Source organism: Mytilus edulis, chromosome 6, assembly GCF_963676685.1.
Source record: "Mytilus edulis chromosome 6, xbMytEdul2.2, whole genome shotgun sequence".
In the NCBI taxonomy this organism is placed as follows: Eukaryota; Metazoa; Mollusca; class Bivalvia; order Mytilida; family Mytilidae; genus Mytilus; species Mytilus edulis.
The window spans coordinates 92432362-92459625 of record NC_092349.1 but is presented as its reverse complement, the minus strand read 5'-3'; the positions used below and the strand labels follow the sequence as shown (position 1 = coordinate 92459625).

The 27264-nt window shown below is 32.3% G+C and overlaps 1 protein-coding gene across 1 annotated transcript; it reads left to right on the top strand.

Annotated features, from left to right (window-relative positions):
- Positions 1-22632, top strand: LOC139526764 (obscurin-like). The gene is made up of 13 exons (XM_071321932.1): positions 1-94; positions 385-672; positions 2132-2419; positions 3870-4157; positions 5609-5896; positions 6679-6966; positions 8418-8705; positions 9487-9774; positions 12617-12904; positions 14962-15249; positions 16689-16982; positions 18102-18407; positions 22529-22632. Exons 1-13 carry the CDS (start codon positions 1-3, stop codon positions 22630-22632), a joined length of 3390 nt encoding a protein of 1129 aa, XP_071178033.1.
- Positions 22633-27264: the final 4632 nt, after the last annotated feature.

Below are 27264 nucleotides of genomic sequence, written 5' to 3'. Positions count from 1 at the left end.
ATGAGTCAATTTAGATACGTACTAGATCAGACAAATATTTTTGCATATACAGAAATAAGAGAGAGAAAACAGTGTTTCCCTGGACAAGTACAGAGTAACATTATTTTGGTCAAAAACGCGGCCAAAACGTAAAAAAACAAAAAAAAACACTATTCTGATAATAAAACAGAAGAAAAAATAGTGACAGTAGTAAAAGCAGTGTAAAAATTTTTTTTTACCTACAAGTACCCACCTACAATTGTGGAGTGTATTCAGGTTCTTGAGACCTGTAATTATTCATCGCTTACTACATATATAGTGATAGCCAAAAGTTAAATTGCACATTTACTTAATAATGGGTTTTAATAAAACAAGATATTCATGTCGGATTGATTGTGTTTTCAGAGGTGAGAGTGACAAAAGAAAAATACTCTCGAGTATGTGGAACTAAAGTTGAATTGGAAGTAGAGATAACAGATGGAAGTACAGGGGTTACTTGGTTACGTGACGGGAAGACGTTGAAAACATCCAGTCCTACAAAATACGTTCCAGCCACTTCATCCAAACCATCATTAGAAATAAATGATCTGGACAAAAACGATATCGGTACTTATGTGTGTAAAGTTGTTTATCAAACAGACAATGGAATGGAGGAGGAAATCAAAAGTCTACCAATAGTAGTTAACGTGATAGGTAAAAAAAAAAAAAAAGTTGGAATGCCTAGTTCGTCCTCTTATTGAATGTGTATCAAAGTTAAATCCACATATTTTTTCTTCTTTTTTGATCACTAAAATGAAAATTGAAAAACGAAAACACTTCTGTTTTGTTTTCAACATTTCATCACGAAAATGAATAGACGCTAATAAACACTTTTGTTTTCCATTTTGGTTTTTAGGAAATCAAAAAACAAAAAATGAAAACACTTTATATTTTATTTTTTGTTTTTGATATAACACAACGAAAAACGAATGGACACAATTGTGCTAGGACCGTTTTAGAGGTGTTTTGCACTAAATAATTTGTTTAAATAATATATTAAAAATGTCTTAATGAATAATCAAATAAGTATTTCTCTTGAGAAAATGTACCTTCGTAAGCTAGATTTTAAGGCCTTTACATGTAAAAGAGGGACGAAAGATACCAAAGGGACAACAAAACTCACAAATCGTAAATAAACTGACAATGCCATGGCTAAAAATGAAATAGACAAACAGACAAACAATTACAGTACACATGACACAAAATATAAAACTAAAGAATAAGCAACACGAACCCTATCAAAAACTAGGCGTGATATCAGGTGCTCCGGAAGGGTACGCAGATCCTGCTCCACATGTTGCATCCGTCATGTTGTTTATGTGATAACAAATCCGGTAAATGGTCTAATTCGTTTGGTCACATTCATGAAAGGGAAGGGGATTGTAGTTACGTGTAATTTATGTTTGTGGTTCTTTTGATGCACGGTCAAAACGACTTTGCCGAATTTGTTCTGTAAAACAGTTTGATTTAGTGGCGATTCGTATGGCAAATGCTGCATGATTTTCAGTAGACACGTGCACGTATGCTGACAATGCAACCGATCTCGTTTTTATTTGCGGGGTATGTGATTCCATCAGTTTTTTTATTATTCATCTCGATTTGTCTCAATCTATTAACTAGATTTAAACTACCAACGAAGCAACACCAGGTGTAATAACAGGTTGAGCAGTTTTCGCTATTTATGTATCTAAGATGTCAATCATAACTTGAAATACAGTGAGAATATGAGTCAATTTATATACGTACCAGATCAGACAAATATTTTTGCATATACAGAAATAAGAGAGAAAAAACAGTGTTTCCCTGGACAAGTACAGAGTTACAGTATTTTGGTCAAAAACGCGGCCAAAACGTAAAAAAAACCAAAAAAACCCACTATTGTGATAATAAAACAGAATAAAAAATAGTGACAGTAGTAAAAGTAGTGTAAAGAAAAACATATGTTTTACCTACAAGTACCAACCTACAATCGTGGAGTGTATTCAGGTTCTTGAGACCTGTAATTATTCATCGCTAACTACTAATATAGTGATAGCCAAGTTTAATTGCATACCTACTTAATAATGGGTTTTAATAAAACAATATATTCATGTCGGATTGATTGTGTTTTCAGAGGTGAAAGTGACAAAAGAAAAATACTCTCGAGTATGTGGAACTAAAGTTGAATTAGAAGTAGAGATAACAGATGGAAATACAGGTGTCACATGGTTTCGTGACGGGAAGACGTTGAAAACATCCAGTCCTACAAAATACGCACTAGTCACTTCATCCAAACCATCATTAGAAATAAATGATCTGGACAAAACCGATATCGGTACTTATGTGTGTAAAGTTGTGTATCAAACAGACAATGGAATGGAGGAGGAAATCAAAAGTCTACCAATAGTAGTTAACGTGATAGGTAAAACAAATTCTAAAAAATTGGAATGCCTAGTTTGTTCTCTTATTGAATGTGTATCAAAGTTAAGTCCACATATCTTTTCTTCTTTTTTATCACTAAACTGAAAATTGAAAAACAAAAACACTTCTGTTTTTTTAACATTTCATCACGCAAATGAATGGACGCTAATAAACACTTCTGTTTTCCATTTTTTTTTTAGGAAATCAAAAAACAAAAAATGAAAACACTTTATATTTTATTTTTTGTTTTTGATATAACACAACGAAAAACGAATGGACACAATTGTGCACGGACCGTTTTAGAGGTGTTTTGCACTTAATGATTTGTTTTAATAATATATTAAAAATGTCTTAATAAATAATCAAATAAGTATTTCTCTTTAGAAAATGTATCTTCGGAAGCTAGATTTTAAGGCCTAACATATTTCTATGTAAACTAGGGACGAAAGATTCCAAAGGGACAATCAAACTCATAAATTGAAAATAAACTGACAATGTCATGGCTAAAAATGAAAAAGACAAACAGACAAACAATTACAGTACACATGACACAAAATAGAAAACTAAAGAATAAGAAACACGAACCCCACCAAAAACTAGGAGTGATCTCAGGTGCTCCGGAAGGGTAAGCAGTTTCTGCTCCACATGTTGCATCCGTCGTGTTGCTTATGTGATAACAAATCCGGTAAATGATCTAATTCGTTAGGTCACATTCATGAAAGGGAAGGGGATTGTAGTTACGTGTAATTTATGTTTGTGGTTCTTTTGATGCACGGTCAAAACGACTTTGCCGAATTTGTTCTGTAAGACAGTTTGATTTAGTGGCGATTCGTATGGCAAATGCTGCATGTTTTTCAGTAGACACGTATGCTGACAATTCGGCCGATCTCGTTTTTATTTAGTGTGCATGTGATTCCATCATTTTTTTTTTTATTCATCTCAATTTGTCTCAATCTATTAACAAGATTTGATCTACCAACGAAGCAACACCAGATGTAATAACAGGTTGAGCAGTTTTTGCTATTTATGTATCTAAGATGTCAGTCATAACTTGAAATACAGTGAGAATATGAGTCAATTTATATACGTACCAGATCAGACAAATATTTTTGCATATACAGAAATAAGAGAGAGAAAACAGGGTTTACCTTGACAAGTACAGAGTTACATTATTTTGGTCAAAACGCGGCCAAAACGTAAAAAAAAAACCACTATTGTGATAATAAAACAGAATAAAAAATAGTGACAGTAGTAAAAGTAGTGTAAAGAAAAACATATGTTTTACCTACAAGTACCAACCTACAATCGTGGAGTGTATTCAGGTTCTTGAGACCTGTAATTATTCATCGCTAACTACTAATATAGTGATAGCCAACAGTTTAATTGCATACCTACTTAATAATGGGTTTTAATAAAACAATATATTCATGTCGGATTGATTGTGTTTTCAGAGGTGAAAGTGACAAAAGAAAAATACTCTCGAGTATGTGGAACTAAAGTTGAATTAGAAGTAGAAATACCAGATGGAGGTACATGTATTACTTGGTTTCGTGACGGGAAGACGTTGAAAACATCCAGTCCTACAAAATACGCACTAGTCACTTCATCCAAACCATCATTAGAAATAAATGATCTGGACAAAACCGATATCGGTACTTATGTGTGTAAAGTTGTGTATCAAACAGACAATGGAATGGAGGAGGAAATCAAAAGTCTACCAATAGTAGTTAACGTGATAGGTAAAAAAAATTCTAAAAAATTGGAATGCCTAGTTCGTCCTCCTATTAAATGTGTGTCAAAGTTAAATCCACATATCTTTTCTTCTTTTTTGATCACTAAAATGAAAATTGAAAAACGAAAACACTTCTGTTTTGTTTTTAACATTTCATCACGCAAATGAATGGACGCTAATAAACACTTTTGTTTTCCATTTTGGTTTTTAGGCGATCAAAAAACCAAAAACGAAAACACTTTACACTTTATTTTTTTGTTTTCGATATAACACAACGAAAAACGAATGGACACAATTGTGCACGAACCGTTTTAGAGGTGTTTTGCACTTAATGATTTGTTTTAATAATATATTAAAAATGTCTAAATGAATAATCAAATAAGTATTTCTCTTGAGAAAATGTACCTTCGTAAGCTAGATTTTAAGGCCTAACATATTTCTATGTAAAAGAGGGACGAAAGATACCAAAGGGACAATCACACTCATAAATTGAAAATAAACTGACAACGCCATGGCTAAAAATGAAAAAGTCAAACAGACAAACAATAGTATACACGACACAAAATATAAAACTAAAGAATAAGCAACACGAACCCCACCAAAAACTAGGAGTGATCTCAGGTGCTCCGGAAGGGTAAGCAGATCCTGCTCCACATGTTGCATCCGTCGTGTTGCTTATGTGATAACAAATCCGGTAAATGGTCTAATTCGTTAGGTCACATTCATGAAAGGGAAGGGGATTGTAGTTACGTGTAATTTATGTTTGTGGTTCTTTTGATGCACGGTCAAAACGACTTTGCCGAATTTGTTCTGTAAGACAGTTTGATTTAGTGGCGATTCGTATGGCAAATGCTGCATGTTTTTTAGTAGAAACGTATGCTGACAATGCGACCGATCTCATTTTTATTTAGTGTGCATGTGATTTCATCAGATTTTTTTTTATTCATCTCGATTTGTCTCAATCTATTAACAAGATTTGATCTACCAACGAAGCAACACCAGATGTAATAACAGGTTGAGCAGTTTTTGCTATTTATGTATCTAAGATGTCAATCATAACTTGAAATACAGTGAGAATATGAGTCAATTTATATACGTACCAGATCAGACAAATATTTTTGCATATACAGAAATAAGAGAGAGAAAACAGGGTTTACCTTGACAAGTACAGAGTTACATTATTTTGGTCTAAACGCGGCCAAAACGTAAAAAAAACCCACTATTGTGATAATAAAACAGAATAAAAAATAGTGACAGTAGTAAAAGCAGTGTAAAGAAAAATATATGTTTTACCTACAAGTACCAACCTGCAATCGTGGAGTGTATTCATGTTCTTGAGACCTGTAATTATTCATCGCTAACTACTTATATAGTGATAGCCAAAAGTTTAATTGCATACTTACTTGATAATGGGTTTTAATAAACAATATATTCATGTCGGATTGATTTTGTTTTCAGAGGTAGAAGTGACAAAAGAAAAATACTCTCGAGTATGTGGAACTAAAGTTGAATTAGAAGTAGAGATAACAGATGGAAGTACATGTATTACTTGGTTACGTGACGGGAAGACGTTGAAAACATCCAGTCCTACAAAATACGCACTAGTCACTTCATCCAAACCATCATTAGAAATAAATGATCTGGACAAAAACGATATCGGTACTTATATGTGTAAAGTTGTGTATCAAACAGACAAAGGAAAGGAGGAGGAAATCAAAAGTCGACCAATAGTAGTTAACGTGATAGGTAAAACAAATTCTAAAAAATTGGAATGCCTAGTTTGTTCTCTTATTGAATGTGTATCAAAGTTAAATCCACATATCTTTTCTTCTTTTTGGATCACTAAAATGAAAATTGAAAAACGAAAACACTTCTGTTTTGTTTTAAACATTTCATCACGCAAATGAATGGACGCTAATAAACACTTTTGTTTTCCATTTTGGTTTTTAGGAGATCAATGCGACCGATCTCTTTTTTATTTAGTGTATGTGATTCCATCAGGTTTTTATTATTCATCTCGATTTGTCTCAATCAATTAACTAGATTTGAACTACCAACGAAGCAACACCAGATGTAATAACAGGTTGAGCAGTTTTTGCTATTTATGTATCTAAGATGTCAATCATAACTTGAAATACAGTGAGAATATGAGTCAATTTATATACGTACCAGATCAGACAAATATTTTTGCATATACAGAAATAAGAGAGAGAAAACAGGGTTTACCTTGACAAGTACAGAGTTACATTATTTTGGTCTAAACGCGGCCAAAACGTAAAAAAAAACCACTATTGTGATAATAAAACAGAATAAAAAATAGTGACAGTAGTAAAAGTAGTGTAAAGAAAAACATATGTTTTACCTACAAGTACCAACCTACAATCGTGGAGTGTATTCAGGTTCTTGAGACCTGTAATTATTCATCGCTAACTACTAATATAGTGATAGCCAACAGTTTAATTGCATACCTACTTAATAATGGGTTTTAATAAAACAATATATTCATGTCGGATTGATTGTGTTTTCAGAGGTGAAAGTGACAAAAGAAAAATACTCTCGAGTATGTGGAACTAAAGTTGAATTAGAAGTAGAAATACCAGATGGAGGTACATGTATTACTTGGTTTCGTGACGGGAAGACGTTGAAAACATCCAGTCCTACAAAATACGCACTAGTCACTTCATCCAAACCATCATTAGAAATAAATGATCTGGACAAAACCGATATCGGTACTTATGTGTGTAAAGTTGTGTATCAAACAGACAATGGAATGGAGGAGGAAATCAAAAGTCTACCAATAGTAGTTAACGTGATAGGTAAAAAAAATTCTAAAAAATTGGAATGCCTAGTTCGTCCTCCTATTAAATGTGTGTCAAAGTTAAATCCACATATCTTTTCTTCTTTTTTGATCACTAAAATGAAAATTGAAAAACGAAAACACTTCTGTTTTGTTTTTAACATTTCATCACGCAAATGAATGGACGCTAATAAACACTTTTATTTTCCATTTTGGTTTTCAGGCGATCAAAAAACCAAAAACGAAAACACTTTACACTTTATTTTTTTGTTTTCGATATAACACAACGAAAAACGAATGGACACAATTGTGCACGAACCGTTTTAGAGGTGTTTTGCACTTAATGATTTGTTTTAATAATATATTAAAAATGTCTAAATGAATAATCAAATAAGTATTTCTCTTGAGAAAATGTACCTTCGTAAGCTAGATTTTAAGGCCTAACATATTTCTATGTAAAAGAGGGACGAAAGATACCAAAGGGACAATCACACTCATAAATTGAAAATAAACTGACAACGCCATGGCTAAAAATGAAAAAGTCAAACAGACAAACAATAGTATACACGACACAAAATATAAAACTAAAGAATAAGCAACACGAACCCCACCAAAAACTAGGTGTGATCTCAGGTGCTCCGGAAGGGTAAGCAGATCCTGCTCCACATGTTGCATCCGTCGTGTTGCTTATGTGATAACAAATCCGGTAAATGGTCTAATTCGTTAGGTCACATTCATGAAAGGGAAGGGGATTGTAGTTACGTGTAATTTATGTTTGTGGTTCTTTTGATGCACGGTCAAAACGACTTTGCCGAATTTGTTCTGTAAGACAGTTTGATTTAGTGGCGATTCGTATGGCAAATGCTGCATGTTTTTTAGTAGAAACGTATGCTGACAATGCGACCGATCTCATTTTTATTTAGTGTGCATGTGATTTCATCAGATTTTTTTTTATTCATCTCGATTTGTCTCAATCTATTAACAAGATTTGATCTACCAACGAAGCAACACCAGATGTAATAACAGGTTGAGCAGTTTTTGCTATTTATGTATCTAAGATGTCAATCATAACTTGAAATACAGTGAGAATATGAGTCAATTTATATACGTACCAGATCAGACAAATATTTTTGCATATACAGAAATAAGAGAGAGAAAACAGGGTTTACCTTGACAAGTACAGAGTTACATTATTTTGGTCTAAACGCGGCCAAAACGTAAAAAAAACCCACTATTGTGATAATAAAACAGAATAAAAAATAGTGACAGTAGTAAAAGCAGTGTAAAGAAAAATATATGTTTTACCTACAAGTACCAACCTGCAATCGTGGAGTGTATTCATGTTCTTGAGACCTGTAATTATTCATCGCTAACTACTTATATAGTGATAGCCAAAAGTTTAATTGCATACTTACTTGATAATGGCTTTTAATAAACAATATATTCATGTCGGATTGATTTTGTTTTCAGAGGTAGAAGTGACAAAAGAAAAATACTCTCGAGTATGTGGAACTAAAGTTGAATTGGAAGTAGAGATAACAGATGGAAGTACAGGGGTTACTTGGTTTCGTGACGGGAAGACGTTGAAAACATCCAGTCCTACAAAATACGCACTAGTCACTTCATCCAAACCATCATTAGAAATAAATGATCTGGACAAAAACGATATCGGTACTTATATGTGTAAAGTTGTGTTTCAAACAGACAAAGGAATGGAGGAGGAAATCAAAAGTCGACCAATAGTAGTTAACGTGATAGGTAAAACAAATTCTAAAAAATTGGAATGCCTAGTTTGTTCTCTTATTGAATGTGTATCAAAGTTAAATCCACATATCTTTTCTTCTTTTTGGATCACTAAAATGAAAATTGAAAAACGAAAACACTTCTGTTTTGTTTTAAACATTTCATCACGCAAATGAATGGACGCTAATAAACACTTTTGTTTTCCATTTTGGTTTTTAGGAGATCAATGCGACCGATCTCTTTTTTATTTAGTGTATGTGATTCCATCAGGTTTTTATTATTCATCTCGATTTGTCTCAATCAATTAACTAGATTTGAACTACCAACGAAGCAACACCAGATGTAATAACAGGTTGAGCAGTTTTTGCTATTTATGTATCTAAGATGTCAATCATAACTTGAAATACAGTGAGAATATGAGTCAATTTATATACGTACCAGATCAGACAAATATTTTTGCATATACAGAAATAAGAGAGAGAAAACAGGGTTTACCTTGACAAGTACAGAGTTACATTATTTTGGTCAAAAACGCGGCCAAAACGTAAAAAAAACACTATTGTGATAATAAAACAGAAGCAAAAATAGTGACAGTAGTAAAAGCAGTGTAAAGAAAACTAAATTTTTTACCTACAAGTACCCACCTACAATCGTGGAGTGTATTCAGGTTCTTGAGACCTGTAATTATTCATCGCTAACTACTTATATAGTGATAGCCAACAGTTTAATTGCATACCTACTTAATAATGGGTTTTAATGAAACAATATATTTATGTCGGATTGATTGTGTTTTCAGAGGTAAAAGTGGCTAAAGAAAAATACTCTCGAGTATGTGGAACCAAAGTTGAATTAGAAGTAGAAATACCAGATGGAGGTACATGTATTACTTGGTTTCGTGACGGGAAGACATTGAAAACTTCCAGTTCTACAAAATACGCACTAGTCACTTCATCCAAACCATCATTAGAAATAAATGATCTGGACAAAAACGATATCGGTACTTATGTGTGTAAAGGAGTGTATCAAACAGACAATGGAATGGAGGAGGAAATCAAAAGTCGACCAATAGTAGTTAAAGTGATAGGTAAAAACTTTACTGAAAAAATGGAATGCCTTGTTCGTTCTATTATTGTATGTGTATGTTAACGCTTATACCGTTTTCTATAGGCATTATATACAATCCTGAATAATTTAGGATATGTGATATGATTGCCAATTATACAGCTTGCAATCAGTGATCAAGTATCGTAAATATTAGCAAATAAAGGTCACTATACGCTATTGTATACACCCTTTTAAGCAGAAAACCCCAAATATGGATTATCTGTTTAATGGAGACCACAATTAGCCATGAACTCTCCGAGACACTCAAATCATTGTATATTTAGGACATGGTAAGTAAGAAGATTTGGTATGATTGACTACGAGACAACTCCTCACAACAGACCAAATGACATACAAACTAAGAGCCTATGTCACAATACGGCCATCAGTCTAAATACCATATGGAGTATAGTTAGATGCAGAGGGTCATCCAATGCATTTAGGAGGATGTTGAATATATAACCGTTAAACAGAACTCACTAATTTATATTAATTGTGCAGTGTTAAAGAGTTTTTTTTATGTTTCAAATGATTTTTTTTCTATATTATTTAAAAAAAAAATCGAAATGAATACTAAGATAATCATTTTCACTGAGAAAATATACTATAGTAAGCGTATGCATATGGCCTTACGTATTTGCTATGTAAACTGTGGTTGTGGTTGTTAAGATGCACTATCTAAACCAATTGTCCGATTGTGTTCCATTCCCGATATTGACATTTTTATTATGTATATAAGTGGTGATTCGCATAGTTGATGATGCAAATATTTCAGGAGACGCTGATGTCTACGATGTGACCGATTTCATTTTATTCAGTATTTTTTTTAACCCTTTAGTTAAATTTTTTACCTTCACTTTTCTCTTTTAATCAATAAACGAGATCTGACGTGGAAAATAAAGATCTTTTACAAATAGGGAAGATCATTGACTCTCCTATGATAATAAAAACACAAACAGGTGCTGCAGTAGTTGGCCGAGGATAAAATGAACTTAATAAATTCTTATTAATCAGATAAAAATAAATCAATAAACAGACTGAGGGAATTGCTCAAACTACAAATGAGGCGGATGCTAATTTTTTTCAATCCGAATTTGTTATTTTACAATACAGTGAGAAAATCCAGCAAGTGATATAGGTACAAGAACAAACACAAACTCTTTCTATAACGGAATTAGAGAGAAAGAACATGTTTCCGTGGAAGAGTACAGTCAAATTACATTGTATATTGGTAAACAACGCGACTGAAACATAAAATTAAAGAATAAAAACACTAGTGTGGTAATAAAACAAAAGAAAATATAATAACAGTAGTAAAAGCAGTGCAAAGAAAAATTAAAGTTTTAGCTTCAAGTACCAAAACACAACAATCTCGGAGTGTATTTGTGACGGTTTATTTCTTTCTCTGTGATATTTTATCCTGGGGATTATATATTTGTCACCGTAAATTTTTCCAGACATGGTATTTCACAGGTAGATTTCTTCCATGCGAGTGAATTCTATCTGTCTTATGTGGATAGTATTTACCAGTTGATTTTTTCCGTTCAATATTTCACAGAACTTAGTGAAATAGAATCCCATTGTCTACTATGTAAGGTATTCGCAATCGATGTATACCTGACCATAATTATAAATGTGTCATCAAGGTAGAACATATTTGCAAAATGTATCAATCAAAGGGAGGTAATTATGAGCCATTTATATTGTACAGATATTATATTCCGTTATCTATTTCATAGTGAAATTTTTCCTTTATTCTTTTTTTATATAAATTTATATAAAAAGGTGACTTAAATTTTGATTTAATAAGACAAATATATATCACAGGTAAATATTATTCAGCTGTTGAAATTATAAAAAAGAAGATGTGGTATGATTGCACATGAGACAACTGTCTACAAGAGACCAAATAAACACAGACATTAACAATTTTACGGCCTTCAATAATGAGCAAAGCCCATACCGAATAGTCAGCTATAAAAGGCTCTGATAAGACAATGTAAAACAATTCAAACGAGAAATTGTTTTTGTTCCGTTATCTTGGTTTGCTTTGATTCATGTTTCTTATTTTTCTTTTTTGAATAGTCACTTGCTCCAATGCGATAATCCTGTGTATTTAGAAAGTTTAAAAATATCACTACACTCAGATTTCTCCATTACTGTATACTGTTTACTGTAGTAATGCAACTATATTTCTACCTTTACTTTTTTATTCGTACTGAGATTTGAAAACAACTCACTTTTACCTCCAGTCCACTACCTTATTTTTATATTAAATTGATCATAAGATAATTTATCAATTTAGATCTAAGAAATTACTTCTGGTTTTGTTTCATATGTTTCATGATATATGTCTTTTAATAGAATGACATTTACTTTAAATATTTCAGTTTTTCAGGATATTTTTTGGGATTATAATCTGTGAAATTATTTCCCATTATAATACATTTATATGTTTTTTTATTCACTTAATATTTAACTTATATTGAAATACAATATTATTAGTCCATATTAGTTGCAAAGATTAAGTTTTTTTTCATTATACTAATCAATATTTTAACTTCCCAGATAAAATTTCACGGCAATGGAAAATATATTACAGAGAAGTATTTTCCTCCAGATAAAAAAATAACAATAACTTTGTATCATTTTTTTCGCCAGATGTGTTTTCATTCGTATACAATTTTGCTTTACATATTCAGGGTCTGGAGAAGTGTTACAATCTTTACTTACTTGTAAGCAAACATGTGATAATTGCATACTTGATAATGGGTTTTAATAAAAAAAAATATATATTCATGTCGGATTAATTGCGTTTTCAGAGGTGAAAGTTACAAAAGAAAAATACTCTCGAGTATGTGGAACCAAAGTTGAATTAGAAGTAGAGATACCAGATGGAGGTACAGGTATTACTTGGTTTCGTGACGGGGAGACGTTGAAAACATCCAGTTCTACAAAATACGCACTAGTCACTTCATCCAAACCATCATTAGAAATAAATGATCTGGACAAAAACGATATCGGTACTTATGTGTGTAAAGTTGTGTATCAAACAGACACTGGAAAGAAGGAAGAAATCAAAAGTCTACCTATAGTAGTAAAAGTGATAGGTAAAAAAAAGTCTGAAAAAATGGGATGCCTAGTTCGTCCTATTATTGAATGTGTATGTTAACGCTGATACTATTTTCTATAGGCATAATATACAATCCCGAATAATTTAGGATATGTGATATGATTGCCAATTATACAGATTTCAATCAGTGATCAAGTGTCGTAAATATTAGCAAATAAAGGTCACCATACGTGGTTGTATACACCCTTTTAAGCAGAAAACCCCAAATATGAATTATCTGTTTATTGGAGGCCACAATCAGCCATGAATTCTACAAGACACTCAAGTCATTGTATATTTAAGCATGGTAAGTCAGAAGATTTGGTACGATTGACTATGACACAACTCGTCTCAAGAGACCAAATGACACAGAAACTCAGAGCCATAGGTCACAAAACGGCCATCAGTCTGAATACCATATGAAGTATAGTTAAATGCAGAGGATCATCCAAGACATTTAGGAGATTGTTTAATATATAACCGTTAAACAGAACTCACTAATTTATATTAATTGTGCATTGTTAAACATGTTTTTTATGTATCAAATGATTTTTGTTTTATATTATTTAAAAAAAATATCAAAATGAATAATAAGATAATCATTTTCACTGAGAAAATATATTATCGCAAGCTATAGCATATGGCCTTACGTATTTGCTATGTAAACTGTGGTTGTGGTTGTTTTGATGCACTATCTAAACCACTTCGCCGATATCGATTGTGTTCCATTCCCGATATTGACATTTTGATTATGTATATAAGTGATGATTCGCATAGTTGATGATGCAAATATTTCAGGAGACGCTGATGTCTACGATGTGACCGGTTTCATTTTATTCAGTAGTTTTTTTTACTCCTTTAGTTAAATTTTTTACCTTCACTTTTCTCTTTTAATCAATAAACGAGATCTGAACGTGCAAACTTAAGGTCCCGTTCAAATAGGGAAGATCATTGACTCTCCTATAAAAATGGAAACACAAACAGGTACAGCAGTAGCATAAGTAGTTGGCCAATGATTAAATTTAGTTAATACATTCTCATTAATCAGATAACTATAAATCAATAAACAGACTGAGTGAATTGCTTTAACTACAAACGAGGCGGTACCGGTACCCAAAACAGGGTTTGTGCTATGTTTTTTCAATCCGAACTTGTTATTTTACAATACAGTGAGAAAATGCAGCACGTGATATAGGTACAAGAAGAAACACAAATTATTTCTATAAATAAATTAGAAAGAAAGAATATGATTCCGTTGAGAAGTGCAGTCAAATTACATTGTATACTGGTCAAAAACGCTGTTTATAAGTAAATATAAAAAATAAAAACAGTATGGTGATAATAAAACAGAAAAAACATATAGTAACAGTAGTAAAAGCAGTGCAAAGAAAGATTAAAGTTTTAGCTTCAAGTACCAAAACACTATATTTCTCCCTTTACTATTTTATTCGTATTGAGATTTGAAAACAACTCACTTTTACCACCAGTCTACTACCTTGTTTTATATATTAAATTATTCATTAGATAATTTATCAATTTAGATCTGAGAAATTAATTCTGGTTTTGTTTCATATGTTTCATGATATATGTCTTTTAATAGAATGACATTTACTTTAAATATTTCAGTTTTTCAGGATATTTTTTGGGATTATAATCTGTGAAATTATTTTCCATTATAATACATTTATATGGTTTTTTATTCACTTATTTAACTTATATTGAAATACAATATTATTAATCCATAGTATTTGCAAAGATTAAGTTTTTTTTTATTATACTAATCAATATTTTAACTTCCCAGATAAAATTTCACGGCAATGGAAAATATATTACAGAGAAGTATTTTCCTCCAGATAAAAAAATAACAATAACTTTGTATCATTTTTTTCGCCAGATGTGTTTTCATTCGTATACAATTTTGCTTTACATATTCAGGGTCTGGAGAAGTGTTACAATCTTTACTTACTTGTAAGCAAACATGTGATAATTGCATACTTGATAATGGGTTTTAATAAAAAAAAATATATATTCATGTCGGATTAATTGCGTTTTCAGAGGTGAAAGTTACAAAAGAAAAATACTCTCGAGTATGTGGAACCAAAGTTGAATTAGAAGTAGAGATACCAGATGGAGGTACAGGTATTACTTGGTTTCGTGACGGGGAGACGTTGAAAACATCCAGTTCTACAAAATACGCACTAGTCACTTCATCCAAACCATCATTAGAAATAAATGATCTGGACAAAAACGATATCGGTACTTATGTGTGTAAAGTTGTGTATCAAACAGACAAAGGAATGGAGGAGGAAATCAAAAGTCGACCAATAGTAGTTAACGTGATAGGTAAAAAAATTCTAAAAAATGGGATGCCTAGTTCGTCCTATTATTGAATGTGTATGTTAACGCTGATACTTCTTTCTATAGCCATTTCATGCAATCCCGAATAAGAAAAGAGAGGTGATATTTTTGCTATTAGACAGCTCTCGATCAGTAACCAAATGTTGTAAATGTTAAGTCAATCAGTACTTATAATTTTACAATACAGTAAGAATATGAATCAACTAACATATTTACCCGAACAAACACACATTCTTTTTATGTAGTAATTAGATTGAGAAAACATGTTTCCCTGAAGAAGTACAGAGTCACATTATATTTATATAGAATTGAAGTATTATCATGGAATTAAACCAAATACAAGATGGTTTTCTAACATAATTCAAATTTGATATTTGAACTTACTTTGATAGTTTTTCTTTTCTTTGAAATTGCCACCTCGTGTCAAACATAGCCGACACCCGCATGTGGCGTTCTATACGGTGATATATGAAATGTTATTGCACATTATCAACATTACTTTTGAACATGTTTAACATGCGAGTACTTGGAATAATGTTATTTATAATAAACTGTATAATGCCAGTGTTAACGAGACCGTGACAAGGAATCGATAACTTGTGAGTCTATAACAAAGTTAATGAAATTCCACCATGACCAGTTCGTTTTGAACAGCATCGGAATACCTTTGACTTAAAATATCACGCATATGTTGCTCTAGTTTAGATGTTTAAATGCAAATACTTCTTGATAGGTAAAAAAACCCACAATATACATGTATGAAATACGGCTGCTGTGAATCAAAATTATTAATAAATTTTATAAATTTCCTGTTTACAAAACTTTGAATTTTTCGAAAAACTAAGGATTTTCTTGTCCCAGGAATATATTACCTTAGACGTATTTGACACAACTTTTTACAATTTTAGATCCTCAATGCTCTTCAACTTTGTACTTGTTTGGCTTTATAACTATTTTGATATGAGCGTCACTGATGAGTTTTTTGTAGACGAAACGCGCGTCTGGCGTACTAAATTATAATCCTTGGGTTTTTTTTTAAACTATTGTTAACCGATGTTTTTACTGCAACTGCAGAAAATATGAAATGTTTGGTAAACTAACAATCAAGCTTTATATAGACCATTGCACATCAGCGAAAGGACCACCGCACTTCCGGACGTTATATCGCTCTTCATCATTCAAATCGCACCTCCGAGTCCTACATATATAATAATATGTTTTCAATTTATAGTTAATGGATAATTGACCTTTTGAATTTCAAAAAAGTCACATCTTTTATTGAATGTATGTTCCATATATCTGTAGCCGTGATAAAGCCATTTGCGCTTATAACATTATGCAATGACCAACCAATTTTTTGAACGTATATTTATTAACTGTTGCAGATTAATTGTATATGTATTTCGGGATTATTGCCTTTTCAGAGGTAGTGGTATCAAAAGAAAAGTATTCTCAGGTATATGGATCTGCATTAGAAATAGAGGTACATATACCTGATGGGAGTAAACGTGTCACTTGGTATTTAAATAAGAATTTTGTGGACACGTCTAGTTCTAAGAAATACGCACCAGTTAATGTTTCCAACCCATCGTTGAATGTATATGGTCTAGGCAAAGCTGATATTGGTTCTTATGTTTGTAAAGTTGTATTTGTAGCAGAAAATGGAAATAAAACGGAAGAAGAAATTGTAAGCCCACCAATAGAAGTTGAACTTAAAGGTAAAACATATTCACTGAATATAAGAAATTCTAATGTGTATTTTTTGTAAACTCTATCCTATTAATGTTGATTAAGTAGCCCATATGGCATATTTGTTTTAGGGAGGCAATCTTTTTTTAAATTGTAACCCCCTAGCGGAAATAACTGTCTGGCATTTGTACTGATAGCAGAATACATTTAAACATTGCCCTTTAAATTAAGTTTCAAACAGACATTTGCTTATATAAATATTAAACAGACTTTTGTCTATTTTTATCGGAAAATGCTTGTTTAAAGTCATAATTATGACAGTAGTTTCCCACTCGTTTCGTTAGTGGATATAGTCTAACGTTTAATATTCTAAGATGTTCTGGACTTTACATAGGAGTTTGGAGTTCAAAATTCTAAAATTTAATATTTGATTTATTTAAACCGCTTAACTCTTTTATCTTAAAAGAAACCATTTTTTCCCACTTATTAAATGTCTTTAAAAATTAGTCAAAAGTGTTTTCTTTCTGTGCAATATCTTTATGATCATGAAGAGGGCGACATTTTTGATATATTAGAGGAATTCTTATAAACAATATTGTTAGAACATTAACTGTCAAATTTGTATGTGTTTTATGCCACATTCATTGACATGATGTTTTCTGGTCTGTATGTCCGTCAGTCTGTTTGTTAGTTTGTCTCTTCGTTCGTCCGTCCATTCATTTGTCCGTCTGTTCCGATTCAGGGTAAAGTTTTTGTTCACGGTAGCTTTTGATGAAGTTGAAGTCCAATCAACTACAAACTTAGTACACATAATTCCTATGATATGATCTTTCTAATTGTAATTCAAAAATAGAGATTTTCCCCTATTTTCATGGTCCACTGAACATAGAAAATGATAGTGCGGATGGGGCATCCGTGTACTGGGGACACATTCTTGTTTTGTTGTCTAATGACGACATGGTAATAATTTGTATCCAATCACAAGCAACTACGGTTTAACATTAGAATACTTTTTGTGTGTGGATAAATAAACGATCTGCAATTTGTTATCAAAACTAGGTTGGTCTACCATCACTCCTTAATCTTAACAATGTAAACTAGTCACAGTTGTAATAAATTCACTTCAAAATACACTTTTGCATTTACAGAGCCAGTGTTTCTTATAAAAAATGTAAAAGTTGATTTTGGAGATGAGGCTTCAATTCATTGTAAAATATCGAATTGTCCAGAGGAATATGAAATTTACTGGGAAAAGGAAAAGGGGAAAGAATTTCAAAGTATTGATACAGCAGAGAAAAAATATTGCCTATCCACAAAGGAAAACCCACATTTGACTATTAAAAATATATACAGGGAGGACGCTGCTACTCATTATCGTTGTTGTATGAAAAGCGGTTTCTCTGAAATGGAATACGTTTTCAAAAGTAATCCAGTGAAGCTCTGTGTATCAAATGGTAAGTTTTGTGTTTCCTGTATTGTTAAAGATTCGGGTTCACTATTGTGGTATATTTACATAGTTTACATAGATTCACTCACTAAAAATCTAATTTCAACATGAAACCATACGGTAACTTAGAAGAAAGCCTTGCAACAAGCTTCTTTCTATTTAAGGAATAACAGTATGTAGTTGAAGAGTTGCCACCGTGAATTATAGATTTGATGGTCGCAAATGCAGTTTTACTGGCGACGCGTAGCGGAGACAGTAAAACAGATTTGCGACCGTCAAATCAAAAATGACGGTGGCAACTCTTCAATTACAGTACTGTTATTCCGATTCTAGTGCATTACAAAAGGAAATAATACGATAAAACTTGAAAAAAAGGTTTAAATGTTGTCAAATAAAAAAAATCCGCGAAACATCATGAATGATTTTGGCGCAAAGACGTCATGGCTAAACGTGACGTCATACAAATGAAAACTTACAAACTGGAGATTTTTACGTTACCTGTACGATTCAAATTCGGATAAAAATTGCATTAAAACGGTGATTTCAAGGTAGGTGTTGTTTTATTTTCGATTATATAGTAGTAATCGAACATTTGTTGATTCAACAATTAAAATGGCAGGTCCATCCTTAGTTACGCCTAGTCAACTGTGGATTTGACGGCAACTGTTAGCCAATGAAAAAAATTGTAACATACAAATTGCATTAGAATTCCCCATTGACCGGCATATAATGCTGTCATTTCCCAAGATTAAAGTTTGTTTATGTCGTTTGATATTCCAATCTTAGCCGTTGTTGTATCTAAACGTAAAGGCAAAATGTACTGACAAAATGCTTAAAGTATAATAAAGAGGATGTGGTATGATCGCCAATGAGGCAAATCTCCACAAGAGACCAAATGACACAGAAATTAACAACATTGGTTCACCGTACGGCCTTCAACGATGAGCGAAGCCCTTACCGCATAGTCAGATATAAAAGGCCCTGAAATGACAATGTAAAACAATTCAAACGAGAAAAAATACCGGTGAATTTTATGTACAAAACATGAAAGAAAACAAATATGTAACACATAAACAAACGACCACTACTGAATTACAGGCTCCTGACTTAGGACAGGCATATACATGCAGAATGTGACGGGGTTAAACATGAAATTGGGATCCAAACCCTCCCCCTTACCTTGGACAGTTGTGTAACAGTATAATATAAGAACGAACTATAAAAATCAGATAAAAAGGCTTCACTCATCAGATGGATAAAAATACAAATACTACAAACACAAGTGGACGTGGCCGGGTACTTGTAAATCCAAAAACAAAAAGACACAAGGTACATATCTGAGGGTACTCGCACTTAACTGACAGCTACTTAAAAGCCACTAACAACAAAACAATCATGCATCTAAGACTAAATGATCAATCAGTATGGATCTAATGTAAAGACGTCATGAACAGTCAGAGAAAAACATTACCTTGTGTAATGCCAAGATACAGGTATCGACAAGTTGTAGATCCATGAATGTGTATATGTGAATAAAATATTAGTAATATTTAATTGGCTTTTAATTTACTGATAACAAAATATCTATACCAATAAAAACAATGTTCAAAAATCTTATTACAGTGTTAAATTGTTAACTTTTTAGAATAAGTTTATTTACTGGAGCGATAAGTTTTGCAAGGATCTTTCTAAATTCCGGACATGGTTTACAACATTTCCGTTAAAATGAGGTTGTCCTTTTCCGTTTGAAATAAGTTTTCTACAGGTACAACCAGACTTCAAAACCAAATCTTCATATCTGTGGAACATTAACAATAGGGAACGCAAAATCGTAACTTTTGTCGTAAATTTTAGTGTGGAGTTTCCTGGTCGGTGTGCGGTGTAAGCTGCGGCTCTGTGTTGAAGACCGTACTTTGACTTATAATGGTTTATTTTTAATTGTGACTTGGATGGAGAGTTTTCTCATTGGCACTCATACCATTACATCTTTGATGTATTGTACATCATGTCTTACAAAAACACTTCATCCACCACCGAAGTAAAGCGTGAATTAATACATATATATATATATATATATATATAAAACGTCTGAATAATAGTCAACGATTTTTCCCACGAGGGCGCTGGATCGTTACAAGTAACGATACATGTACACAATAAAATAAATTATATAAACGCCTAAAAAGTGTACATAACAACACCAATAACACAAAAAGGAACTATAAATGTAATTATTTATAAATATTTCGGATAACAGATATCCTTCGTCAGTCAGATTCTGATGTTAAATGAATCATCTTTAAGTCTTCTTAGATTAAACTTTTACTAAATCTTGAAATTTATACAATAAAAAAGGCAAACCGAACATCAGTTAAGACGCTTGCATCATTGCAAAAATATTTTGAATATGAAATAGGTTATATGACTATTTACATCAGAGAGTTCAAATAAATGTTTTAAATAAAAATAATAATGTGCGATATGAACTAGCACATTTCTAAAGCTTTAACAGTGTCGATAAATATGATTTTACAAGAAAGATTGCGTTAATAAGAATTCCAAATAAACAGCATTGAACGGTCTTATTTCTAAATAAACAGCACTGAACGGTCTAAATTTCTAAATATTTCAGATTTAACAACTGTAGTGTAGTTACATTAGAGTCTGCGATGTTTAAATCAAACGGCCGTTTAAAAAAAATAACAAATTTTGACTAAAGTAAAATAGTTGGACGTGGCTTGGTACTTGGTACATCCCTCAAAAAATTAAGCAATTAGATTGTTATATTCAACAGATATATTTTAGAAATGAGTAAGGATAGAAATAAAAACGGGGACTGTAATAATAAGTAATATAACCCAGATGTGAAGCACTGCATGGTGGCGAATTACATCTTTTCATTTATCCCATTTGGTGCCAAAGTTGTTAATTTTCTTATCCAAAATCTTTCCCGAGTAAGTCTATCCTCCCTAGACCAAGCAGAGTTGTGGTCAATGATAGTAATGGTCAGTCGATTGAGATCTGCCTTAGTGTGGCCAGGGGATCTCAAATGACGACTAAGAGGGAGGTCTGGCTTGCATTGGTAGTCGCTACGATGACCGTTCATTCGTTTGTGAAACGGCTGTTCTGACTCGCCAACATACTGTTTACCACATTTACACTGTAGGAGATACACAACATTTGTAGTCTTGCAATTAACATTGCAAAATATGGTGTATTCTGTACCAGTGGAGTGACTGTTAAAAGTCTGGGTATCCAGTATTTGTTTGCAAGTCAGACATCGTTTGTTTCCACAACCCTTACAAGAGCCCACTGACGAAGAGCCTGCTTGAGAGCATAACTCAGCTCTCACCAGCAAGTCTTTAAGGCTTTTTGGCCTGCGGAAAGCCAGTACAGGTGGCTCGGGAAAGATCTTGGATAGTTTAGGATGTTTTTCGATATCTTTCCAACTTTCGCGGATAAGGTGAGACAAGTTGTCAAATTTTGGATGGTAATTCAACACAAAAGGCACCCTCCTGTTGACCTTTTTGACTTTATATTGTAAAAGTTCATCTCGGCTGATGTTGCTAGCACGAGAAAAACCTTTATCAATGTCTTTCCTTTTGTAGCCCCGATGTTTTAGGTGACCGCGAAGTTCTTGTAGTCGTTTTTTGGCAACATCGTTGGTGGAGCAAATCCTTTTTATTCGTATGGCCTGGCTGTAGGGAATGCTCTTGGTGCAATGTTTAGGGTGACAACTTGAAGGCGACAGATATTGATGTTTGTCTGTGGGCTTGCAATACAGATCTGTAAATATGTTTCCATCCCTCAATTGCGTTGTAGTGTCAAGAAATGTGATCTTAGAGTCAGAGATTTCATATGTGAATTTTATTGAGGGATGGGCATCGTTGGCATGTTGAATAAACAAATCTAGTTCTTGTTCAGTATTATCCCACTTCATGTCAATATCGTCAATAAATCGGAACCAAGAGAGGGGTTGATAAAGAAAAGAATTGAGAATTCTCTGTTCTAATTTCCCCATAAAAATATTGGCATAAGACGGGGCCATCTTTGTTCCCATTGCTGTTCCATTAACTTGGAGAAAGTGCTCACCATTGAATGTGAAGTTATTGCATTTTAATACCAAAGTAAGAAGCTGGATGAGACATTCAGTTGGTGGATGTAAGGTGTTACGAGAGTTCCAGACTTCCCTACAGGCTTCTATACCATCCTCATGGGGGATATTAGTATAGAGGGAGGTAACATCAAGCGAGACAAGGATCGTTTCAGGTGGGAGAGGGTTCAAAGATTCCATTTTTTTCAGATAATGTGTTGTGTCTTGAATATATGATGGTAAATTTTCTACGTGTGGTCGGAGATGAAAGTCAATAAATTCTGATATTTTTTTTTTTTTTTTTTTTTTTTTTTTTTTTTTTTTTCATATTCAAAATATTTTTGCAATGATGCAAGCGTCTTAACTGATGTTCGGTTTGCCTTTTTTATTGTATAAATTTCAAGATTTAGTAAAAGTTTAATCTAAGAAGACTTAAAGATGATTCATTTAACATCAGAATCTGACTGACGAAGGATATCTGTTATCCGAAATATTTATAAATAATTACATTTATAGTTCCTTTTTGTGTTATTGGTGTTGTTATGTACACTTTTTAGGCGTTTATATATATATATATATATATATATATAAAAGTCTATAAAAAGGACCAACCAGCAAATTTACTATTAAAAAAAAAAAATTATATCAGTCTAAAGATTTGCACAACGGTACTGATATAAGGTGTTATTAAATAATAACACCTTATATCAGTACCGTTGTGCAAATCTTTAGACTGATATATATATATATATATATATGTGTGTAATAGAGAACAGAATTAGAATCTCTTTACTTTTTCCAATTTATTGATGCCGTTTGAGTCTCGATTTACGTTTATCACGCACCGATCAGTCATTCATTGTGAGTCCACGTTTTTTTTAAATAAATTGTTGGTTTGTAAATTTCTAAAGAATCATTTATTAAAGGATCTAATTTTAAAAAAAAAAACATAACGATATTTGAGTGGTTTGATTTTATTTCGTTCGTAACAATGGTATGTTTACTATCCAAATTCCATTATTTAAAGCCTCTATAAACGTTTTCCTAATGCTAATGCACCTGGCATGTGTAGACTGAGCTAATACGATTAAAATGCTGACTTTGACTTTATCAAACACGATTCCAAAACCACATTGGACTTATTGGAACATAGTGAAAGTGTTGTTCGTGATAGCCATACACATAAAGTCAACTTTGCCTTTTATCGATGCCAATTCACTATTTTCTGTTCTAATTTGCACGTCTAATTGTTAGGCATTTGTTTCTCTAAATTCTGTCCGTATTCTTTCCAAATACAATAACCCATCTCTAGCAGCGTTTTCACGTAGATAAACATCAAACAAACAGCTCTTCTCTACATTTTTTCTGTACGGAATTGCATCAATAATTCCTCGTATTTTCACTTAATCTCCTATAACTTCTACTTAAGGTGGTATGGGTGTCTTTCGCCATCTTGGATTGTAAAAAACAGAGAATCTAAGGTCTATATTTTCTATCAAGTTAGCAAAATTTGACGCAGGAATGCAGATATTTAATGTGAATTTTCATTTAAAAGAACTAATTTATAAGAATATAACTTAGAAATAAATATATTTTTACAAGTGTAATTATTTTTGGTTGTTTTTAAATATTTTCAAATTGGCAATTTAAGGGGAGGTAACTCTAAAACAGTGCATTTTCTGAAGGACTCTACATGAAATTTTCCTATTTTGTCTTTTAGCCGGAAAAAACGTACGGTGACCCTATCTTTTCTTTTGATATTCTCAAAGCATTGTCTGAAAGCAATCTTTTCCTAATTTATTTTACAATTCTATCATTTTGTTTACTTTCTATTCACAAAATGTTGTTTTTTCCTGTATAATCCATACAAAATTTGTCATTTTGTCACAACCTGTAGCTTGAGAAAATGCACGGTGACCTATCATTTTTATAATATTTTTGAACATGTATCAATAGATACTACATTTTGACAAAGTATGAATAAATTCTATCATTTCTATTTTAGACTCCCATACCACCTTAAAACAATTTCATAACGCATGAATCATTATCAAGAAATCCCCAAATAAGAATAAAAATTCTCAGTCTGTAATGTATGATAAAAGATAAAGATAAATCATACAAATTCCTTCTTGTAAAAATAGAAACAGCACAATTCAAAAATATATATTTTAATATTTAGATTAAGAACAATTGGAAATCAGCTTCTTCAAATATTCAATTAATTATCATTTGAAGTATGACGTCCATTTTCACTGAACTGATACACAATTTGAATTCGGTGCAAACTGAGGCCTGACTCCGGGGTGTGATTTTCATGCTGCGTTTAAGACCCATTTGTGGCCTTCGGCTATTTTCTGCTTTTTGGTAGGGTTGTTGTCTCTTTGACATAATTCCAATTTTTATTCTGATTTTCATTTAGTTGGCATGCGACATGAAGTTTTCAAATATTTAAAAAACGACAAATAAAACGGAATACTGTTGATAAATACCGAAGATATCTTTTCTTCAACAGTATTATTTCTCACAACTACTAAAGGAAATATTTGTTTTTGAGCGCTTTTTCGTATGAAAACCGATGTGATGTACTATGATTAAATGGCATTATATCTTTATTGAAATATTAAGTAAAATTTTTAATTACTTTGTGGTAACGAAATCCCTGACTAAATAATATACCAGTTATACAAAAATTATGTTTATTAAAATTAAACATGCAACCACAGCCACATGCGTAGCGAACACGTTGTGAAATAAACTAATAATAAAAATAAAGGGTCAAAGGAACGTCACCGTCGAAAAAGGACAAATTAACCATAGCGAACGATGAACGTTTCTTTTATTGGTAAATCATGTGTATAGCTCATTGTGAGGAATTGAAATATTCAGATCTGAAAAAAAGAAAAGCATTGATGTACACGTTTGTTTTACATTTCTTTAGTGTTAGTTACCTTTGATAAAATTTCGAAAGAAAATTAGAAACTTCTTTTTTTTTTGCAAGCAAACATATCTCTTAGGAAACGGTCAGTGTTTTTAAATTCTTCAATTGAATGGCATACATTTGATTCATACCAATACAGTACCAGTCTATGGAAGGAGCGATTCGATAAAAACTTTTCTTATATCAACGAGCGATATTGTCTTATATCAACGAGTTGCATTGTGGGAAATTTCAGACGAATGTTAGCATTTGTACGAAGAAAGGCAGATTTCTCGGTATAAAGTAATGATTTTTTCTTAAAACAGGGTGAAATTAAACACAACATACGTCTGGAGTATAATTTTCATAAGTAATTTTATGTAATAACAAGCAAGGTGTATTTAAACGAGAAAATTGAATTATTGAATAAATGAAACATAATTGCACGATTTATCATTGGTAGATGTACACATTCTATTAATATCATGTAGCAATTTCAGTGGAATGCTAATGAGATTAATTCAATTTTAAAATCACCTATAAGTCAACGATACTGCTATACTTTAACATATCAATGCGATATTTGTCTTTTATCATAGCGATGATTTTTTAATATCAAAATTTTATGAATGCAATACTTTTCTAATATAACTGCTTTAGTTTTCTAATATAAAATGATTACGATGACACGTCACAATGCATGTTAAGAAATCTGCAAACATAATTCACAAACTTAGATCATGACCAGTTTAGTGTTTTAGGATCAATTTCACTTAAATTTCGTAACTGTGACAAAATTAACGCTTACGTGAACTTATCATTTCAAAAATGTTTCTTGACCCTAATGATAGTTGAAAGTGTTAATAATCTGTTCAGTCTAATGTTTTCAATCACATGGTTTAACCGACTAACTAACATGTTTATTCCCGCCACATTATTTATGTATGTGCTTGTCCGAAGTCAGGAGCCTGTAATTCAGTTGTTGTCGTTTGTTTATGTGTTACATATTTGTTTTTCGTTCAAGTTTTCTCATTTGAATTGTTTTACATTGTCTTATCGGGGCCTTTTATAGCTGACTATGCGGTATGGGCTTTGCTCATTGTTGAAGGCCGAACGGTGACCTATAGGTGTTAATGTCTGTGTTATTTTGGTCTCTTGTGGATAGTTGTCTTATTGGCAATCATACCACATCTTATTTTTTATAATTCTATTTGAAGTGATGATGCAATGGCGGAATTTAAATGCGGTTGCAAATACGTCTACCGACCTATTAGGTTATAATATACTGGTCACAATGCTATAGCATATCCACCTTGGTAATATCGAAATAAACAAAACATATCATTACTTAAAAGAAACATTCATTCAAACAATCCAATCCAATACAGTTCCAAATTACAATAAATGGTCAAATGGTAAAATCAATGATCCAAACAAATTAAAATGTCCAAATGCTGATGTCCCTAACTTTGAAGATACCAACTGAGTAGCCTCAGACTATAAATTGGACAACTTCAGATACAACATAAATCACAAATCTTGTCAAACAGAAAATGTATTCGTTATTAACATAGAAAAAAGTATTGAGAAGGGAAACAGTTCTTTTTTGATATCAATGACTTTTCCTATTGGTAAATCGATATCTCTATGAACAAAATCAGCTCGCCGCGTGGACGCTTTTTTACATCGCGATGACCGTGAGGGTATTCCGATGTTTTGTTGCCACAGAGATTTGGCTTTCGTTTTTGGCTAGTAACCGATCGTATACATACGCGAACTTTTCTTAGTGCAAAATAACAATCCATCTCACTTGTTATAATTCATTTCGTCAATGAGAACTAAAACTAGAGG